Source organism: Saxophila tyrrhenica, assembly GCF_035928015.1.
Source record: "Saxophila tyrrhenica strain CCFEE 5935 chromosome Unknown scaffold_11, whole genome shotgun sequence".
In the NCBI taxonomy this organism is placed as follows: domain Eukaryota; kingdom Fungi; phylum Ascomycota; class Dothideomycetes; order Mycosphaerellales; family Extremaceae; genus Saxophila; species Saxophila tyrrhenica.
This window is the reverse complement of record NW_027041743.1, coordinates 276513-294551: the sequence shown is the minus strand read 5'-3', so window position 1 is coordinate 294551 and position 18039 is coordinate 276513. Positions and strand designations below refer to the sequence as shown.

General features: G+C 54.4%; 7 protein-coding genes across 7 annotated transcripts; 1 reads left to right on the top strand and 6 right to left on the bottom strand.

The window, feature by feature from the left end:
• Window positions 1–40: 40 nt before the first annotated feature.
• LTR77_007154 (uncharacterized protein) lies at window positions 41–1048 on the bottom strand (the record flags this gene model as incomplete). Its single annotated transcript, XM_064804391.1, has 3 exons — window positions 41–328; window positions 386–573; window positions 631–1048. The coding sequence occupies 3 exons, from the start codon at window positions 1046–1048 to the stop codon at window positions 41–43; spliced, it is 894 nt and encodes a 297-aa protein (XP_064657161.1).
• Window positions 1049–1800: 752 nt separating this feature from the next.
• Window positions 1801–3841, top strand: LTR77_007153 (uncharacterized protein; the record flags this gene model as incomplete). The annotated part of the gene is made up of 4 exons (XM_064804390.1): window positions 1801–2303; window positions 2362–2923; window positions 2976–3145; window positions 3199–3841. 4 exons carry the CDS (start codon window positions 1801–1803, stop codon window positions 3839–3841), a joined length of 1878 nt encoding a protein of 625 aa, XP_064657160.1.
• Window positions 3842–4340: 499 nt separating this feature from the next.
• LTR77_007152 (uncharacterized protein) lies at window positions 4341–4953 on the bottom strand (the record flags this gene model as incomplete). Its single annotated transcript, XM_064804389.1, has 4 exons — window positions 4341–4348; window positions 4406–4634; window positions 4707–4794; window positions 4850–4953. The coding sequence occupies 4 exons, from the start codon at window positions 4951–4953 to the stop codon at window positions 4341–4343; spliced, it is 429 nt and encodes a 142-aa protein (XP_064657159.1).
• Window positions 4954–5025: 72 nt separating this feature from the next.
• Window positions 5026–6391, bottom strand: LTR77_007151 (uncharacterized protein; the record flags this gene model as incomplete). Its single annotated transcript, XM_064804388.1, has 4 exons — window positions 5026–5964; window positions 6016–6099; window positions 6164–6312; window positions 6370–6391. The coding sequence occupies 4 exons, from the start codon at window positions 6389–6391 to the stop codon at window positions 5026–5028; spliced, it is 1194 nt and encodes a 397-aa protein (XP_064657158.1).
• Window positions 6392–7209: 818 nt separating this feature from the next.
• Window positions 7210–10642, bottom strand: LTR77_007150 (uncharacterized protein; the record flags this gene model as incomplete). The annotated part of the gene is made up of 3 exons (XM_064804387.1): window positions 7210–8490; window positions 8549–9714; window positions 9787–10642. The coding sequence occupies 3 exons, from the start codon at window positions 10640–10642 to the stop codon at window positions 7210–7212; spliced, it is 3303 nt and encodes a 1100-aa protein (XP_064657157.1).
• A 1043-nt stretch (window positions 10643–11685) lies between these two features.
• LTR77_007149 (uncharacterized protein) lies at window positions 11686–12742 on the bottom strand (the record flags this gene model as incomplete). The annotated part of the gene is made up of 3 exons (XM_064804386.1): window positions 11686–11977; window positions 12032–12271; window positions 12330–12742. The coding sequence occupies 3 exons, from the start codon at window positions 12740–12742 to the stop codon at window positions 11686–11688; spliced, it is 945 nt and encodes a 314-aa protein (XP_064657156.1).
• A 1126-nt stretch (window positions 12743–13868) lies between these two features.
• Window positions 13869–16730, bottom strand: LTR77_007148 (uncharacterized protein; the record flags this gene model as incomplete). The annotated part of the gene is made up of 1 exon (XM_064804385.1): window positions 13869–16730. The coding sequence occupies one exon, from the start codon at window positions 16728–16730 to the stop codon at window positions 13869–13871; it is 2862 nt and encodes a 953-aa protein (XP_064657155.1).
• Window positions 16731–18039: the final 1309 nt, after the last annotated feature.

Below are 18039 nucleotides of genomic sequence, written 5' to 3'. Positions count from 1 at the left end.
ATAGAGCTGCAAACCGACTCGTACCATGCGGCAATGCTCCTCACGACCGAGAGTCAATCGCCCGCCTCATCTCGTCCAGCATCCCCTCGATATTGCCCTCGAAGATCGAAATGTGTCCCTCGCCACCCTCCAGGTGCTTGGTCAACAAGTGCTCAGGGATATGAGATCCCAGCCACTTCCCATGGTCGTAAGGGACCATGAGATCTTCACTGCCCTGATATAAGCTTACAGGGCATTGGATGTCCGTCATCTCGAAGCCCCATGGTTTGATAAAAGCAAGGTCATCGTCTATCCAGCCGTCCGAGCTGGACTTGAGGCCTTCTCGTGTCTGGCATAGGAAGATATGGAATTAGCAAGGCACTTGAGCCCAAAGCAAAGTTCTTACCGTAGTCTCCATGTACTTTCCGAACTCACGCGACTCGAGTAATACTCTCTTGTCAACTTCTGGCAGGATCGATTCCATCATTTGAGTAATTTCAGCGGCAGTGCCTTTGATCATGTCCGGACGCCGCGCCTCGCAAAACTCTCTTAGAGCGTCCTCGCCCTCGAGTGCAGCTTTGCTCTCTTCAATATCTGTGGAACGGCAAGTCAGGTCTTGACTCACGCATACAGGAAATCAGCCATACTCACTATCCTCTCCCTGCCCAGAAATCCAGTCCAACCCCTCAGCGTCATACGGGGCCACCGCTGCCACAGAAATGACGCCCAAACAGCTCTCAAGTTTAGCAGCACAAGCCAATGCATGCGGACCTCCACCACTCCACCCGCCGACTACGCATTTCTGGTAGCCAAGATGCTCAAGAAGTGCTCGGACGTCGCCCACTGCGTCAACGATCTGTCTTCCCTTTTGCCTGGAAGAACCGCCATAGCCGGATCGAGAGAATGTTATGAGCCTGAAGCGACGCTTCTCGCAGGCAGTTGCAAGAACAGGAATCGCTGTGTAACCCGAAGGCGTGCCATGGTGCCACACGAGAGGGAAGCCATCGGTGGCTCCTGTAAGGGAGTAGTCTAGGTTTCTGCCGTCTGGGAGTTTGAATTGTTGTGCCATTTTTGAAGTGAGCAATTTAGAGAGACTTGATGGTTACACGAAGCAGCCGCGGATGGTATTAGAAGGAGAAATCGTGCCTGTTGTAAAAGAAAGTATCTGATGAAGCCATGCGGGTCGCCGGCTGACAACATTTGGCTCAGAAAGGAAGGTCTCTTCCACACGCTACCTTAGCCTCGTAATCCTCCAGCATCGGGCAGAGAACACGTGGTGATAGCGGTCTTGAAGACAGTCTCGGTGATATTCGTGAGCCTGAAGACGTCCCGTACTGTACAACTGCTGAGCTGCTACGGACAAGTGCAGCGCATTTCGCCCGTCGGAGGCCGGACGGAAGCCACGCAGTAGCTCCACCAGAACAATGTTCCTGGTCTATCGCTGTTGACTGCGTCCTCGATCACAAGCTGGCTTCTCCGCGTAGGATATCTCGTGCAACATCATGCAAGAGGACACGATGGAGACCGAGACAAAAAGGAGTGCAGGGGAGACACGCCAACCACGCGCAGGTTCCGCATTCGGAGTCCTTCGGCTGTGGGGTTGGCCAAGCTGGCCTCGTGGATATGTTTAACCTGGAGGTAGCAACAGGACCGATTGACCGTGGAGGACTGTTGAAGATGTGAGTTCCACGATGAGAACGTAAGTCCTCTGAACACCTCTGTTCATCGTCAACAACCTTAGGACCAATTTCATCATCTCATCGCCTCCTTCATCGCCTTCTTGCTAGAAACCCCCAGTATTATCACTCAGTCTCTTTCATAATGCCTTCAAGCACGATGAAACGCGCTGTCCGCGTCGGCGGAGCCTCTGGAGGCTTCACTGATCGCCAACGTTCCATTCATGACCTGGCCAAGAACTGCGAGGTCGACGTTATCATCGGCGACTGGATGTCAGAATGCACAATGACCATCCATGGAGCCCAGAGGACAGCCGAAAGAGAACGATTGGCCAAAGACCCTCGAGCCACCCCTGGACCAGGTTTTTTTGATCCATGTTTCATGGGATCTCTGGCTCCAGCCTTACCGATCCTTGAGCAGAACAAGGTCAAGCTCGCCGTCAACGCTGGAGCCAGTGATCCGGACCTTCTGGCCAAGGAGGTCGTGAAGAAAGTGGGAGAGCTTGGACTTAATCTTAAGGTCGCATGGATCGAGGGAGATGAGGTTACTCCTCAATTCAAGGAGCTTAGGAAGGCTGGTGAGAAGTTTACGAATCTGGATACTGGGAATAGTATCGACGAGTGGGATTACGAGCCCATCTGCGCCCAGTAAGTACATCTTCGGTCTACCGCTTCAAGCGAAGCTAATGTTCATCTCGCTACAAAGGGCATATCTTGGAGCCTGGGGGATTGTAGCAGCGTTCAAAGCCGGCGCGGACATTGTCATCTGCGGCCGCGTTGCCGATGCATCCCCTGTAGTCGGAGCAGCGGCATGGTGGCACGAATGGTCCACCACTGACTTCGACCAACTAGCCAGCGCGCTCATGACCGGCCACCTTATCGAATGCTCTTCATACGTCTGCGGAGGCTATTACTCAGGCTTCAAGGATCTGTTCGACGGATGCGAGAATCTTGGCTTCCCCATTGCTGCTATTGAGGCCAACGGAGATGCTGTGTTCACGAAGGAGCAGGGAACAGGTGGTGAGATGTCGGTGGGGACGCTGACTTCGCAGCTTGTTTATGAGATCCAGGGGCCGCTGTATTACAATTCGGATGTTACAGCTGGCCTTGAAGGGATCAACTTTGAGCAGCTTGGGAAAGACGAGATTAAAATGACAGGAGTCAAAGGCCTCCCACCCCCTCCAACGACGAAGGTCGGCATCACCGCGCAAGGTTGCTACCAGGCCGAATTTCATTACCTCTTTGCCGGGCTGGATTACAAGGAGAAGGTAAGAGTTGTTGAACTTACTAGCATCAGTTTCAGATGCTGACACTGCTTAGGCCGCCTGGACCGAAAAGCAAATCCGCCACTCCATGCGCAACCATATCCACAAATTCTCCAAGCTGTCTTTTCAACTCATAGGCACCCCGGCTGAAGACCCCGAAGACCAGAACTCCGCTACCTGTGACTTCCGGGTCTTCGTGCAGTCCAAGGACCCAAGCACCATGGGGTAAGAGCCTCTCCCTCTTCGTTGATTCGTCTACCTACTAATACATCCACCAGCGTGGGCACCATGGCCTCCTTGGGCGCCTCTTTCACCCGCTGGTGCCTCGAGAACTTCCTCCAGAGCTGTCCCGGCGCTACAGTCACTCCCGACATGCGTCAGTCATCCGCCAAAAGCGTCTACGAATATTGGCCTGCTCTTCTTCCCCAATCAGTGATCCAGCACCGCGCCTTCTTGGAATGGGAGAACAACCGTGCGATCGAGGTCCCTGCGCCAAAGACTACGCAGACGTACCCGCGGAAACAAAACTCGTACGAGACCTCCCTCCCTGTCGACCTCTCTTCCTTCGGCTCAACAACCCGCGGCCCCCTCGGCTGGGTCGTGCTCGGACGCTCAGGCGACAAAGCCTCCGATGCCAACATCGGCTTATTCGTACGACACGACGACGAGTACGAGTGGCTCCGCAGCCTTCTCACAACAGACAAATTCATTCAGCTGCTAGCGAAAGAGTATCTCGGTCATGGATGTCAAAGGTTCGAGATACCGAATCTGCGCGTGGTGCATTTCTTGCTGAAGGACCATTTGGACGGGGGCTTCAATAGTTGCTCGACGCTTGATGGGTTGGGGAAGAATTTGTGCGAATTTGTTCGGAGCAAGTGGGTGGACATTCCCAGCAGGTTCTTGGAGAGGGGGAGAGTGTGAGGTTGTGATGTTTGATACAGGAACGAGGCAGTCTGAAATTGATTCAACCTATGATATCACGATCCACTCGAGCATGGCAACTGCTTCGATGGGCCCTGGTTCTGAACAGAACCAGCTGGGGCACGTATGAGCGAGCGAGGGTTCCTTAGATTGCTCGCGGCCTAACAACAAAGCTTCACGTCTCGATCTCTAGCAGGCGAGCGAACGTTGAGCTTAGGTTCCGTACGTAGTAGCTCTCTCCGACTCCGAAGGGCTGTAAGAATACTTATTATACGATTCTTTGGCCGTTGTAGGTGTTCAGACCGTCGTGATGGGAGAAGTGCTTGAGCCGCGAGCAATTTGACGGAGCCTAGGAGGTTGTAATTAAAAATGTCACGATGAAAGACTTATTTCGAGTATCAAGTAATTGTCATTGTTACTAGTGTTGAAGTCTGGAATTACACACACTTCCGCCTGCCACACCTCCTCTACGTCCCCCTCGACTTGAAGCATACACCGCTTAACCCACTGTGATGATCGGTCAGCCACTGCCATGTTGGAGCTTTCGTGTGGATACCAACTTACTCTCACTGGCCGCACCGGTCGTCTGCATTCCCCACTTCACAAACAAATCGTGCCTTGCCCACCAGCTCCTCATCCGCTTACCATAGATATAGGTCGGTATTGCCATCAGACACATGAAAGCCGACGTCCCACCGAAGGTGAACATGATTTCCTGCGGGCCTTTGGCAGCGACCCAGTTGTTGGCGAAGTTGGACAAGCCGTAGAACATGAAGTTCTTGAATAGCATGTTCTAGAAAATTGAGATGGAAGACGTCAGCGTTGGGTCTCTTCTACAGAGGGAAATGAAGGGGTAGAAACTGACCATGATGAAGATATCGTTCGACTGGCTGCGGAAGGCGTCAAGAGCGTAGGAAAGCGTCGAGAAGATTCCAATGAGGACGCCGACCATCCTGCAGGAATGTTAGCATGACTGACCGTCTGGCCTCGAAGGTGGTTAGCACTCACATGACACCCTGGAAGAATGCACACAGCGGACCAGGGGAGCCGACGGAGAGCGTGTATCCGAAGACGAACATGCCGACAGTACAGAAGACGAGAGCAATAGCCATGAAGACCAGCCGGAACTCCGGTTCGCTGTATGTTGTCAATTTAAGGCAGCTTCATTCATGTCACGTGACTTACTAGGTGCCGCCATTGCGCTTAGAAATCCACTTGATGACCGGATCGGACAACCAGCCCACGAATATTGAGCCTAGCATGCCGCCAATGAATGGTCCGGCTCCTAGGTATCCCACCTGCGCAGCGCCATATGTCCATGGTGGACCAGCGAAGATACCCGAGATGATGATTGCGCTGCCGACGTACCAGCTGTTTAGCAAGCCGGAGACGATGATTGCGTAGCAAGCGGCCGGGTTGAGTAAAGTGATGAAGGGCCCGAGCAGGAACTTGAAGATGCTATCGGGGGAGTAGACCCCAGTGAACACAGCCAGCGATTGAACGAAGGTCTTCTTTGGAGGAACGTCCGTGGAAGTCAAGGCCGCCTCGTGATGGTGCATCTCGACCTTGGCGAGTTCGTCCAGCTTCTCCAGACGAGTCTCGTCGGTGTCGTACCTCGAGTCGCGGTTGTAGGTCGTTTCCGGGCAGAACAGGAACATGGCGACGAACTGGATGACCAGGAAGATCTGGAAGAGGTGGAAGAGCCACAGGTATCCCATTTCCGCGTACACCACCCCGCAGATGATGGAAGCCAAGGAGGATGCGCTGTTGAGGATGAAGTTGATGAAGCTAATTCGCAAGCCGCGCTGATGGACGAAGTAGATGTCTCCGACAGTAGCAACGATCAGAGACTCGAACGCAGACGTGGAGAATCCCTGGATGATACGTGCGGCCAGGAGATACTGGAAGCTGATCGAGGCCTCTCCGACTGCTGTCCCGACGATGGCGAACAGCGTCGATACAAGGAACACCGGACGCTTGCCGAACTTTCGACTGAAAGCCGCCACGAATGGGCCGATGCAGCCGGCCGCGAGAAGATTGTAGCCGGAAGCAAGTACCACGCGAGTGAGGCTCGTTCCTAGCTGTTCGGAAATCGGGAAGTAGCTAGCATTCAGCAACGGACCCTGTGATGATCAGTTGTCTTGTTCGTTGAGGAGGACGACGTAGCCACGAACGTTGGTCCCGGCATTCAGCATGGCGCCCAAAGAAAGGATGCCAATGATGAGCTCTTTACGCCAGTGTGGCCAGTTGAGAGGATCCTGGACAGGAGGACCCATCGTTAGCCAATCGTGATACCATGACGCGTATGTTAGGACGACTTACATTGGGGTCCTCACTCGGCTGGGGAGATAGAATAACGTCCGAATCGCGACCCGTGCCATGTTTGAGCATGCGTGCTGCGCCATTGCCGTCCCCAGTGCTGCTCTCATTGAGCTGCACGGTTCCAGGGACATGCGGAAGAGAGCTTCGATCTGTCAACGCGTGTCAGTGAAAGAAGCCTGAGCGAACAGCACAGCAAGCAGACTTACCTTCGAGCACACCTAACCCCATCTTGCCGTTGACGTCTGGTGTAGTGCTTCGAGTTTGAGCGGGCGACTCTCGACGCGGTACACAAAGACAAGATGATGGGAACGACGTGGATCTTAAAAGTAGGGCAAAGCACCACTGACTCGTCCTACCCCGAGGCCTAGATCCCCACGCCTAGCCCTCGCCCGCCTAGACAGCGAAAGGGCTGCCGGGAGATGTTCGCTTCCCATGTTCCTTAGCGAAAGAGATTGTGCTGTGTCACGCTGTCGGCAGTTGATCTTCTCGCAGGCGACGCGCACATGGCAGACAAGGTTCAAGCCGGACGCCTCCTTTGGCTGCTTTGAGTCTTGCTCGTTGCGATGGGAGGGGCGGCTGGGGTGGTGTGATGGAGATTGTGCGGAGCTTGCCCCAGGATCGTGGCTGATTGCCCCGAGTGCCAGGATGGAAGACGAACTCCACGATTTTCCCCGGCAGTTTTCACATGCCTCATTGCCGTCTTGCTTGGCCTCCGCTTCCACGAGGGTGTCTGGCCAGAGCACTCTCCTCGTCCTCATTCTTGTCTTAGAAATATTGCGGTACGAAATGAAGCATACTAATGCAAAGGAGTTTCGTCGGTGACAGCTGCATGAACGAGCCCACGGAAACACACGCGCGGGTACAGGCAGGTCGGTGAGACGACCAGCATGGCCTGTTGACATTGTTCCTAATACGGCTGCATCGTCGCACAGCAAAATTTGCAATTATCTGCTCGCAGCGACAACGCATCCACACGAAGCGATCGACGAAGCCATTGATGACGGAACGTACAGATACTGAACGTTGTGCTTTACGCCCTACATTGTTTACCAGTCTATGCCACCCGAGCCGCGCTCCCCTCCCGCCAGAATCTGCTGCGCTTTCCCGTGCATCCCCAACCCGTCGGGCAGATGGCTAGGATTGATGCCCTTCCTCCCCTTCATCGGCTTAATCTTGCGGTCTATGCCCTCAAATGGATTCGTCTCCGTATCCCCTTTGACCTTGTACTTCTCTGTCGACAACGCACCATCCAACTCCTCCACCGGAGGCAGCTTCACATACACCAACCCGTCTTCCCTCGCCTCAACCGGGAACGTAGCGATATTGACAGATTCGTCGTTCATGCATTTGCCGGCGGTCTCGCCTTTGAGCTCGAAGTTGCGCTTGTGCACTGGACAGCTGACCCAGAGCTTGTCACTGTTGTTGTCGCCGATCAAGCCGTCGCTCAGCAGGAAGGCGCGCTTGTGGGGACACATCTGCTGCGATGCATAATATATGCCCTTCACCTTGAAGATAGCAAGTTGAGTGTCTCCACGCTTGACAGCCACGCTCGAGCCAGCCTGCGATTCCAAGAACTGGTCGACCTTCGCAAGAGGCTGCCAACTGAGGTTGCTCCATTTGATACCGCGGAAGTCTTCGGTGACGGACTCTTTGGGCCATTTCGCTGGCCGTTGCTGCTCGCGTTCTGTGACTTTCTCGACGTTCTCCACCGTCTCGTCGGTATTAGCGAACTGGGAGAACAGCTTCTTGCGCTCCGGAGACTTCAGCACTTCTGTCCACTCGCAGAAGAAGGTGCCGACTAGGTCTTCCATCTGCTTCTCGAGGTCGGCGCAGATGCCAAGCTTGTCATCCAGTATGACCTCCTTCAAGTAGTTGATGCCGCCTGGCAGGTTCTCGATCCACCGAGCAGTACGCTGAAGCTTATCGGCAGTCCGGATGTAGAAGCTCAGATAGCGGTCGAGAATCGGGATGACGTCGTCAGGAGGTACGTCTTTGGCCAGCAGGTCAGTATGGCGAGGCGTGGCTCCTCCGTTACCTCCGACGAAGATATTGAAACCTTTCTCAGTAGCAATCAACCCGAAATCCTTGCTCTGCGCTTCCGCGCACTCTCTCACACAGCCCGAAACACCGCCTTTGAGCTTATGCGGCGATCGGATACTCTTGTACCGCTCCTCCAACCGCACAGCCATGCCTACGCTATCGCCGATGCCAAAGCGACACCACGTCGTGCCAACGCAGGACTTGACCGTGCGGAGGGCTTTGGCGTATGCATGGCCAGATTCCATGCCGCCGTCGATGAGTTCTTGCCAGATGGCGGGGAGATCTTGCTATGGAGGTGTCAGCAATGAAGTAGATTCTGAGGGGACATTCCCGATCGGTCCCTACCTTCTTCGCGCCGAACATGTCAATTCGTTGACCTCCTGTAATCTTGGTGTACAACCCATACTTCCTCCCCACCGTTCCAATCACAATTAGTTTTTCCGGCGTAATCTCGCCACCAGCCACACGCGGTATGACCGAGAATGTCCCGTTGCGCTGCAAGTTGGCCAGGAACTTATCGTTCGTATCCTGCAGCCCTCTCCTATCCGGATCAATGATGTTCTTGTTATACAGAGAAGCGATGATCGATCCCAGAGCCGGCTTGCACGCCTCACACCCGCTAGAATTCGGGTCTTTGCCGGCTTCCTTCATAATGTCAGGAAAGCTTTGCAGGTTCTTGACGTATATGATGTTAAACAGGTCGGCTCGTGAATACTCGAAGTGGGGACATAGATGGTTCTTGACCTCCTGACCCATCGATGCCATGGTTTTGTTGAAGATGGTCTGGACGAGAGGCATGCAGCCTCCGCATCCCGTGCCGGCTTTGGTGCAGCTCTTGACGTCGCCGATGGCTTTGCAGGTGCCGTCCTTGATCACCTCAGAGATGCCTCCTTTGGATACGTTGTGACAGGAGCATATCTGGGTGTCGTCGGGCAGGTCGTCAGCACTCGCATCGTCGCTTTTCGCGGCGCCGACAATGAGTTCGCTCGGCGGGATCTCGAGGGCCTTTTGGCTTTTCACCATCGGGACGAGTTTGACGTAGTCTTTGGTGTCGCCTATCATCATGCCACCGAGCAGATATTTTCCGTCCATGGTGAACAGATATTTCTTGTAGACGTGCTGGAATGGATCCTGGTACACCAGAGCCTTGACCTGAGGTTCGCTTTTCTTCTGATCTGTGGCATCGCTCGACTCATCCTTTTTCGCCCGACGTCTGGCAGGTACATGCTTTGGCCCATCCCTGTCCGCAAAGAAGTCTCCGAACGAGGCGACATCGACACCGAGAAGTTTTAGTTTGGTACTGAGATCCGGCCGCTGGAACTTCCGCGGTGCGTGTGCTTTGGCTTGTGTGAGATTGAAGGCAAGGACATCCGCCATCTCAATACCAGGTGCGATCAAACCGAACGTCTGATCCTCCCAGCTTGCACACTCGCCGATGGCATAGACGTCCTTCACGTTGGTAGAGAGATCTGGTTGGACCACAATCCCTCCCCTATCGGAACAATTGATGCCTGTGAATCGAGAAGTGGTCAGCAAATGAGCTCGGAGCCTTACGTATCATTAATATTAAGAATGTCGCTTACCACTACCACGAGCGAGGTCGTCCCGACTTTTGATACCAATGGCAAATGTGATGCAAGTGCACTCCATCTCCTCTCCATCCTCAAACGTAACGCCGGTAAGGTTGTTTTCGCCGTCAGTGTTGAGCCTTCCTACTCGCTTCGACAGCAAGACATCAACACCAAGATTCCGCACTTGCTCAACGACCATCCCACCAGCATCGCCGTCAAGCTGCCGGCTCATCACCCATTTATTGCGTTCGATGAGCTTGATTTTGCTGAACTCTTCGAGATCCATCATTGCTTTGGCGGCTTCGAGACCAAGAAGTCCACCTCCCACGACGGCTCCCACGGTTCCCTTTTTCGACGAAGCGAAGTTGATTAGTTTCTGGAGGTCGTCGATTGTTCTGTACACGAAGACACCGTTTGCAGAATAGTTGGGCAAATGTCGTGGCAGAATCGCGTCAGACCCGGTCGCCAACACCAGAATATCGTATGATACAGTATCTCCGCTTGAGGTGCCGACCGTCTTGCTTCCGGTATCGATCGAGGTGACGAGAGTGTTGAGATGGTAGTTCAGCGAACCTTCCGGCATGGATGAGTACCAGCTGGCAGGGTTCAAATAGAGGTCCTCGACATTCCGATGCTGGAAGAACGACGTCAAACCCACGCGGTTGTAGGCCAGATGCGGTTCTTCGCCAATGACAATGACATCGTACTCTCTTCGCTTCGCGTCCAGCTTCATCAACTTCTCGATGAATGCTATGCCGACCATGCCCAATCCGACCACGACGACCCTTTTTCTGCCGGTGCTTGAAGGGATCTCTGCCTCCAGCGTCTCTGCCTGCGCTGGAGGCTGTCCTTGCCCATCATCGCTCATTTTGCCTGTAGGTGCTAACCGAGAGATATGAATGACCACGAGAGGTCACGTAGCGGAGCGCATGCGATGGAATGACAGTGAAGTCGAAAGAGAACTCGCCAAAGGAAGTACACGATACCTCCGTAAGACGTTCAAAGACACCTAGACGAATCACTGCCTTGGAAGGACTCGCATTGAACCCACCTCGCCTTGGTCTTACATATATCGAAGCACCTCCCGCTGATATACAGCCGGAGAAGCACAAAATGATCACGATCGTGGCATTTGTGGTATGGCGAGCGTTCCGAGGTGGCGACGAGACAGCTGGGCGCGTTGGGGCAGGTTGATAACGGCAAAAGTAACTTCTCCGAGGACGTGAACATGATGGGTGACAGGTGAACTGATAAGCCTTGCAGATTTGAAGACAGGGGAGGAAGGTGTCCTCGAGGAAAGCCAGGCACAGCGCCGAGACTGTCCGTGCTTCCAGACCCAACTTGCTTTCCAAAGGTTATTTCTCTCATCCCAACTACTTTGCGTACTTAGGTACAAGCCGTTAGACAGCAACCTGTGAAGTGTTCATCTACGAGACCTAGTCTGAGTGTGTGTGATATGACCTATCGAGAGAGTCTGATTGGCCATCAATCGCGACTAGAACCATTCATATGCACGGTCGATCATATCTTTCTTCGGAAACACTCAGAGATAAGGATCTTGGGTCCATATCACCGGCCAAACTGCCCTATCCGAGCGCTGAGAAGTCGTTGGTCAATGGATCACGTAGGTCAAGGCCTGGGCGGCTCTTGTGAATGCTCGTAGCAAGAATGGAAGGTCGACTGGACATTCTTGGGCTCAACGGAGGTTGAAGTCCATCGTGGTATGCGGGAAGCTGTACAGCCACCTCTGTGCTGTGGTTCCTACTGCATTCGTAGCTCGCGATGTGTTCTCTTGGGTAACGTTCTCATGGGTGACGACCATCTCCAGGTCATGCACATTACCAAAAGAGCTCGTGTGTCTTCTACGCACAACGTCCAGCGTGCCCTCCTTTCCCTCCTCATTGAAGCCGGCTAGACCATATCCCCATCATCACGCTTCTCGCCCTCGCTCGACGACCCCCGACGAGCAGGTGTTCCGCTCCCAGCGGACTGTCCCACCAACGCCGCCGTCTCGCTCTCGAACTGCACCCCATCTATGGCGACAGGTGGCTCGCCCGTCAAGTTGAGATACCAGTACATTGTGCCCACCATCAGACCACCCCCAACAATATTCCCAAGGAGAGCCGGGATCATGCTCTTCCAGATGTAGAAGCTAATCGAAATGTTGGGGTCTCCAAGGAAGATTGACATGGGGACGAAGAACCTGTACGATAGCTGCGGTTAGTAGATGATCGTCGCTCGGTCGCGGGAAACGTACATGTTCGCGACAACGTGGTCGAAGCCAAGACAAACGAAGGCGAACGTAGGCCACCAGATAGCCACCACCTTGCTAACATACTCCCTAGCGAGGAAAGCCAGGAAGCAAGCCAGACACACGAGCCAGTTGGCTCCAATGCCGCGAAGGAAGATCATGTGCCATTCGGGCGTGACGACTTTGGCTTCATTGAACGTGTAGACCTCTGATAAGTACGGGTCCTCATTGAAGATACCGCCATGTCTGTGCCAAAACGTTAGCCCTTTGCATTGAGATTCGCCAGAGTTCTTTTCGAGCTGACCCTGTGATCAAGCCGACCACGAAAAGCGATCCAGCAAGGTTTCCCCAGAACGTGATGAACCAATGCATAAGCATCTTCACCACGCTCAACCGTCGATGAAGCACAGCGATAGTCGTGAACATGAAACTTCCAGTGCAGAGGTCTGCTCCACTGACGACGATCGAAACGAGGCCCCAGGGAAAGATGATAGCCCCGATCATGCGCATCAGTCCTGGAGCATTCTCCTGGTACCATGGGGAAGTGTTGGTGGACAGAGAGGTAGCGCATGCCAGAGCGAGGATACAACCCGCCATGAAGGAGCTGAAAAAGATCTTGTCGATGCGCATATTGGCCTTCGCCTTACCAGCGCGCGAGCATTGCTCGGTCGCTTCCTTGGGGGTGTAGGCATTGTGAACAACGGTCGTGGGCGTCATGTTGGCGGTGGAAGCGGAGTGCGCAGGCCACAGTCGGCGTGCAAAGTAGAGAGAGGTTTGAGCAGGACTCAGCGTACGAGAGACTGGAAGAAGACGAAACGAAATCAGAGTGCACCTACGCAGGCCAAGCAGACAAGCTTTATAGGCATTCCCTCTGGCTATTCTCCCCCTCGGTCGTCATACCGGCCCATCGGTATGGGTGCAGGATCGTCTACCCCAGGGCGCTGGAGAAGGCCCCCAGAGCAGATCATTGAGCCGCTGATGGGGTCGATCGTACACCAACTTCGATGGGGCGCCGAGAAAGTAGACACAAAAGCAGAAACGACGGCGAGAGCTGGGAGATAAGACATGCCTACCAAACAGCTTGGCAACGGCCGTTATCTGTGTTGCTGGTGGCCGAGTGGTCGTTCACTGGAAGTTGTCAGCTGCGCAGCAGTCTTTGTGTCAGTGGTATAGAGAGGCAGTGAACCCTAATCCAGGCTAATATATGTATCGAAGTCCACAGTGATACATCTGTCTGGATTAAAGGTCCGCAAGATCAGGAAGGCATGATAAGCAAAGCAGAAACACGAAGGTGTCTCCCAACTGCCGCAGCGTCTCGATCGTGCGGTTCGCGCATCCAGTGTTCGTAGGCCAAGCAGTAATACCTTCCGCAGTCCCGGCTCATCTTGTGAGCCGTCTGAAGTAGAGAACGCAGCAGGGGTGTTGGGTGGTTGTAGATAAGGTGAGGTCCAGTTGCTCCACTCGTTCCAAGACCATCACGCTAGCGCCGCCGCCGGATGAAGAGGCGCCGGCACGTGACTGTAACGTTGCGCTGGCAGGCTGTCGACCGTGAAAGCGGCCCTATAGGTGAGAGTGAGCCGTATAAGGGACCTTCTCACAGACAATGACCGCCCGCTAACGAGAGTGATGTGGTTTTGTTTGACTGAAACCTCGCCTTGGAGAACAAGACTGCCAGATGTGTCCGGGTGGTCCCTTTCACTGTCTCTTGCTTTGGCCGGATGGTAGGTACATGTAGGTAGTCTTAATCGTAGAATTGCAGTGCTTTGGAGTATCTACGGCCTCTCACATCCCAATTGAAACAAAAACACCTCGCTAATCCCAAATGTTCCTCTCATCACCAGCACTACACCATCCCCCTCACCCCCTCCAACCTCCATCTCACATCCCGCAGCACCTTACTCGTAGGTTTCCACTCCTCAAACTCCCTCACCAACTGCCTGACCTCCTCCCTCAACCCTTCATCCTTCTTCACCATCTCCTCCTCGAGCATCCCTCTAACAGCCCAGGGAAGATAGAAAGGATTCGCAGTCGTGCTCGAAGGCGGCGGTTCGTAGGGCGTGGTTACCGGTGCGATGGAGTTGGCCGAGGGAGCGAGGAGGTTTGAACCTGAAGTCATGGCCACGGAGGAGCGGCGGAGATGCTGTGCGAGTGCTGGGGATGTGGGGAGGGTGCCTGCGAGATCACCGGAACTGCCTCTTGTTGAAGTCTTAGCTTTGTCCGGTTGTGAGGGCTTTGGCGAAGTATCAGAGTGGACGTCTGTGCTTTCGAGGGCAAACTCGATGGCTAATTGGTAGACTGCAGAGTCGTCGTAGACACGACTATGTCCTTCTCCGCCAACGAGACTACCGGCTAGCGGTGCGGACAACTCCCGTATTAAGCCGTGGTCGCTCACGCCGAGGTTGCGTAGTTTTGCTGCAAAGACCACGAGGTGGGTCAGGAAGTTTGGCGCGTGCAGGCGACCGTCGATGAAGACCGCTCTGTTGACGTACGGGTGATGTAGTGGTGTGTGCAGTGATGATTCCAGGCTCACGAGCTGGTCGTCAATACTTCCTGCAAAGGTGACTCGCACACCGTGCCGTAGACAAAGCTCCAGACTTTCAGCGTAAGCACGCGAAACGGTGCTCTTCTGGTCGCCAAACTCGAACAGCTCCAGGGCCGACCCGCCGAAGAATCTAGAGCGGTACTCGAGAAAAGGTCCGAGATTGATGCCCGCCATCGCGCAAATGCCAACTCGCGCATTGGGCGCAAGACATCCGAGTTGGATCAGCTTCGCCACTAGCATCATTGCCACCGGCACACCCTGGGAATGGCATGCGACGAGGATGAAGTCAGCTTGCCGCAGATGGCTGAGCCAGTTCAGTAGCAGTTTCCACAACGTCGTTACACGGTCTGCGATGTAGCCTTCGCCTTCGAGAGCGACTTTCTCAATCTCAACCGTCTTGAGGTCGGGTTGGTGCTGCTCGCACCACGTCTTGACGGCAGTGGCGGCGTAGTTGGCAAAGCGCACAGATGTGCCTTTCGGTTGGCCGATGAACTTCTGGATCAACGGCGAGGGGAAGAAGCCGTGGACGCCGAGTGCTACGGCCTTCCTGATCTTTGGCGGAGAAGTGCTGCGGAAGACGTGTTGAGGTGATGGATCTGGCTGCGCGCCGGGAAGACGGAGTGACTGTGCGAGGTAGCTGGTTAAGCGTTCCATGTAAGTTGGATTGGGTGCCAGTGGGAATGTGGCGTTAAAGGAAGGCAAGATGTGGTTAGGTCGTTCTTGCTTGGTGGAGAGTGTCTTGTTCTGGTCCAAGGTCTTCGAAAGACTCGACGAGACTGCTGACTGTTCAGGTGCTGGTGTAGATGAGGGTGTGGAGACTTCTGACGTTGGCGTCTGTGCCCTAGAACTTCCTGCTAGCGGTGTTGGTGCAGAGGAAGAGTCGCTTGCTGGCGTATCTTTCCTGGGCTTGCCACGCTTGGGTCGTAACAACGAACCCGTTCTACTTGGTCGAGTAGCCGCCGTTGCTTGCTTCGTCTCATGCTCGTTGAACTGCGCTGCCTCGGGGTGACTCTGACTGGGCGTGTCCGCCACTGCCAGCTCCCCTATCTGTTTCTGCGTGCCTCCCGGTGTTGGTGGAGGATCCTCTTTGGATTTATCTGTTGACCAGAAAGCCCAACCAGATGACTTCGCGGCGGACTGAGCGTCCTTCAAGTCGCCTTGCTTGGGCACATGAGTCTCTGCTGCCGCCGCTTCTGTTGTCTGAGGATCAGCCGAAACCGCGATCTCAGGCGGCTGCTGTTTCTGTACGTCCTCCTTCGCCGTCTGCTGGCTCTCCGCAGCCTCCTGGTTCTGCGTGGAGCTCCATAGTCCAAACCAGCCCCTCGAAGACTGAACGCTCTTCATCTCAGGCTGTCCAGCCTTCCCGTTCTCCCCACCTGACGCTGCATTCAGACCCTCAAACTCCATCGCGTTCTTCGTCCGCTTATCCACCCCCTCCTCGTTCGGCGTCCCAGGAAGTGGAGTAGAAGTGGCATCCTCCTGTTCAACATCCATCTTCAGCCTCTTGTTCTTCTTCTCTCCGTCACTCCCATATCCATCGGGTCTCGACCACCACGCAAACCACGTTCCAGACTGCGTCTTCCCGCTGTCCGCTGCGCCATCTACAGAAGCCGGTACAGGCGGTAGCCGCGCCTCCTCCACTACCACCTCCGCTGACTGCTCTTCCTTGCCCGAATTAGCTTTCTCCTTCTCCTTCTCTCTGTCTTTCTCCGACGAGGACACTCGCGGCCGACTCATATCGCTCGAATCGCTCGTTGCGTGTACCCTGGTAGCCTCAGCGGCTAATGGAATACTCTTCCGGCTGCCGCGCACACTTTTGCTGACGGAGCTTGGAGGTCGAACGGGCTGGTCTTCACTCGCCGACGATGTCGCGCCTTGAGCGACAGATATGCTCTCCTTCGCGATCTGGGCTGTTGCCGGAAGAGCTTTGGATGATGAGCGCCATGAGCCGTACCAGCTTGATCGGTTCGGGGTTGGAGTTTGCGGTGTAGCTGCAGAGGCCTCCGGTGCTGTTTTGCCATCCGTCGCAGTTGTTGTTATTGCTCTCGACGGACCGGCGTTACTACTACTGCTCTGAGTCTGTCCATCTTGATTCTGTTCCGCAGGATTGACTGTCTCGGGTCCCGTTGCGCTGGGCTTCGACTTCTTCCTCTTGCCGCCCATGATGTTCGTGGCGAACTGTTATTGTTCTCGTCCCTGTGTACGTCAAACGCGCATCGTTCCTACGTGCATGAAGTAGACATGTATACAATACAAGCACCGGCAGTCGATCCCGCATGTGCCATGTGGTCCATCATCATCACGCGTCATTGGCTGAGGCGCTCTGCGCGACTTTAGGCTCATGCTTCGGCAGGGATCTTACTGTTGGCAGTCTAAGCTGTCGACAGTGAAAGCGGCCCACTGGATCACAGTGAGGTGAGCCGTGCCGTGCAAGGGGCCTTCTCACAGACAACGACGACCCACTAACAAGAGTGATGAGGCCTTTCTGGCTGCAACTTCCTGTTGGAGAAGACTACTAGCTAAGCCCTGTTGGCCGCTTTCACTGTCTCCCGCTTGGCAGTCCAAAGCCGACGGCAAGGGCAGAATGTATTTGACAATGCCATGAGGTTCACGTAAATATCAAAAACGAGGGGTGTTAATGAGTCTGTGTGATACTGCTGGAGGAATTGCATCGTAGCTTCATGCATTCGTTATATTTCTAAATGAGGTGGTGAGTATTCCTACAGAGCCATAATGGCTGTTGCCGCCTTCCCTGTCCCATGTACGGCTGGGCCTGCGTAAGAAGTTCTGGAGTGTCTTCCAGTCCAAGAAACATCGCCAGCTCGAGATGCTCATACAAGCCTCGCAGCATCGTCGTCCCGCTCTCTGGTCTCGGTCAACGTCTCGGAACTGAGCGGACTCCAGCTCGGCTCATCAGTCATCCGAGCAACTTCCCTGAAGCGAGCAACGTTCTCCTCGGTAGTTCTGCTGCCCTGTGCCGCCAGATCTTGCTCGCGGGAGTGGCAGTGCGAGCAGTGGAAAAGACTGAGCTTGAAGTTGAATATGTCGTGGGTATGTTGCTTGCTGAGATCGTACGCCGCTCGGAGGGCTAGGAAGAGGTGGATGAAGCTCGATAGATATCAGTGGGTAGTGCGAGTGAAGAGGTTCGGATACTGAGTACAAGTTCGCGAGCACAGGCACAGTGCCGTAAGTCCCAACGAGGACCATCCTGTTGCTGTTCTTCCAAGGCCCGCGAGGAACTAGGTCGCTCCATGTCTACCGTGCAGTGGTCAAAATCTACAGAGCCGCAACTCTAAGAAGGGAACTTACCAAGACCAACAGTTTCATAATGTAGCAAGCCAAGAGCGCATCTCCAATGAGCAGAATGGCACGTCGTTCCTTGCTCCCTTTTGCGAGCAAGATGACGATACTCCAAATCATAGAGATGCCCATAGGTAGCATACACCATGCAGCCCACTTGCGATACTCGATG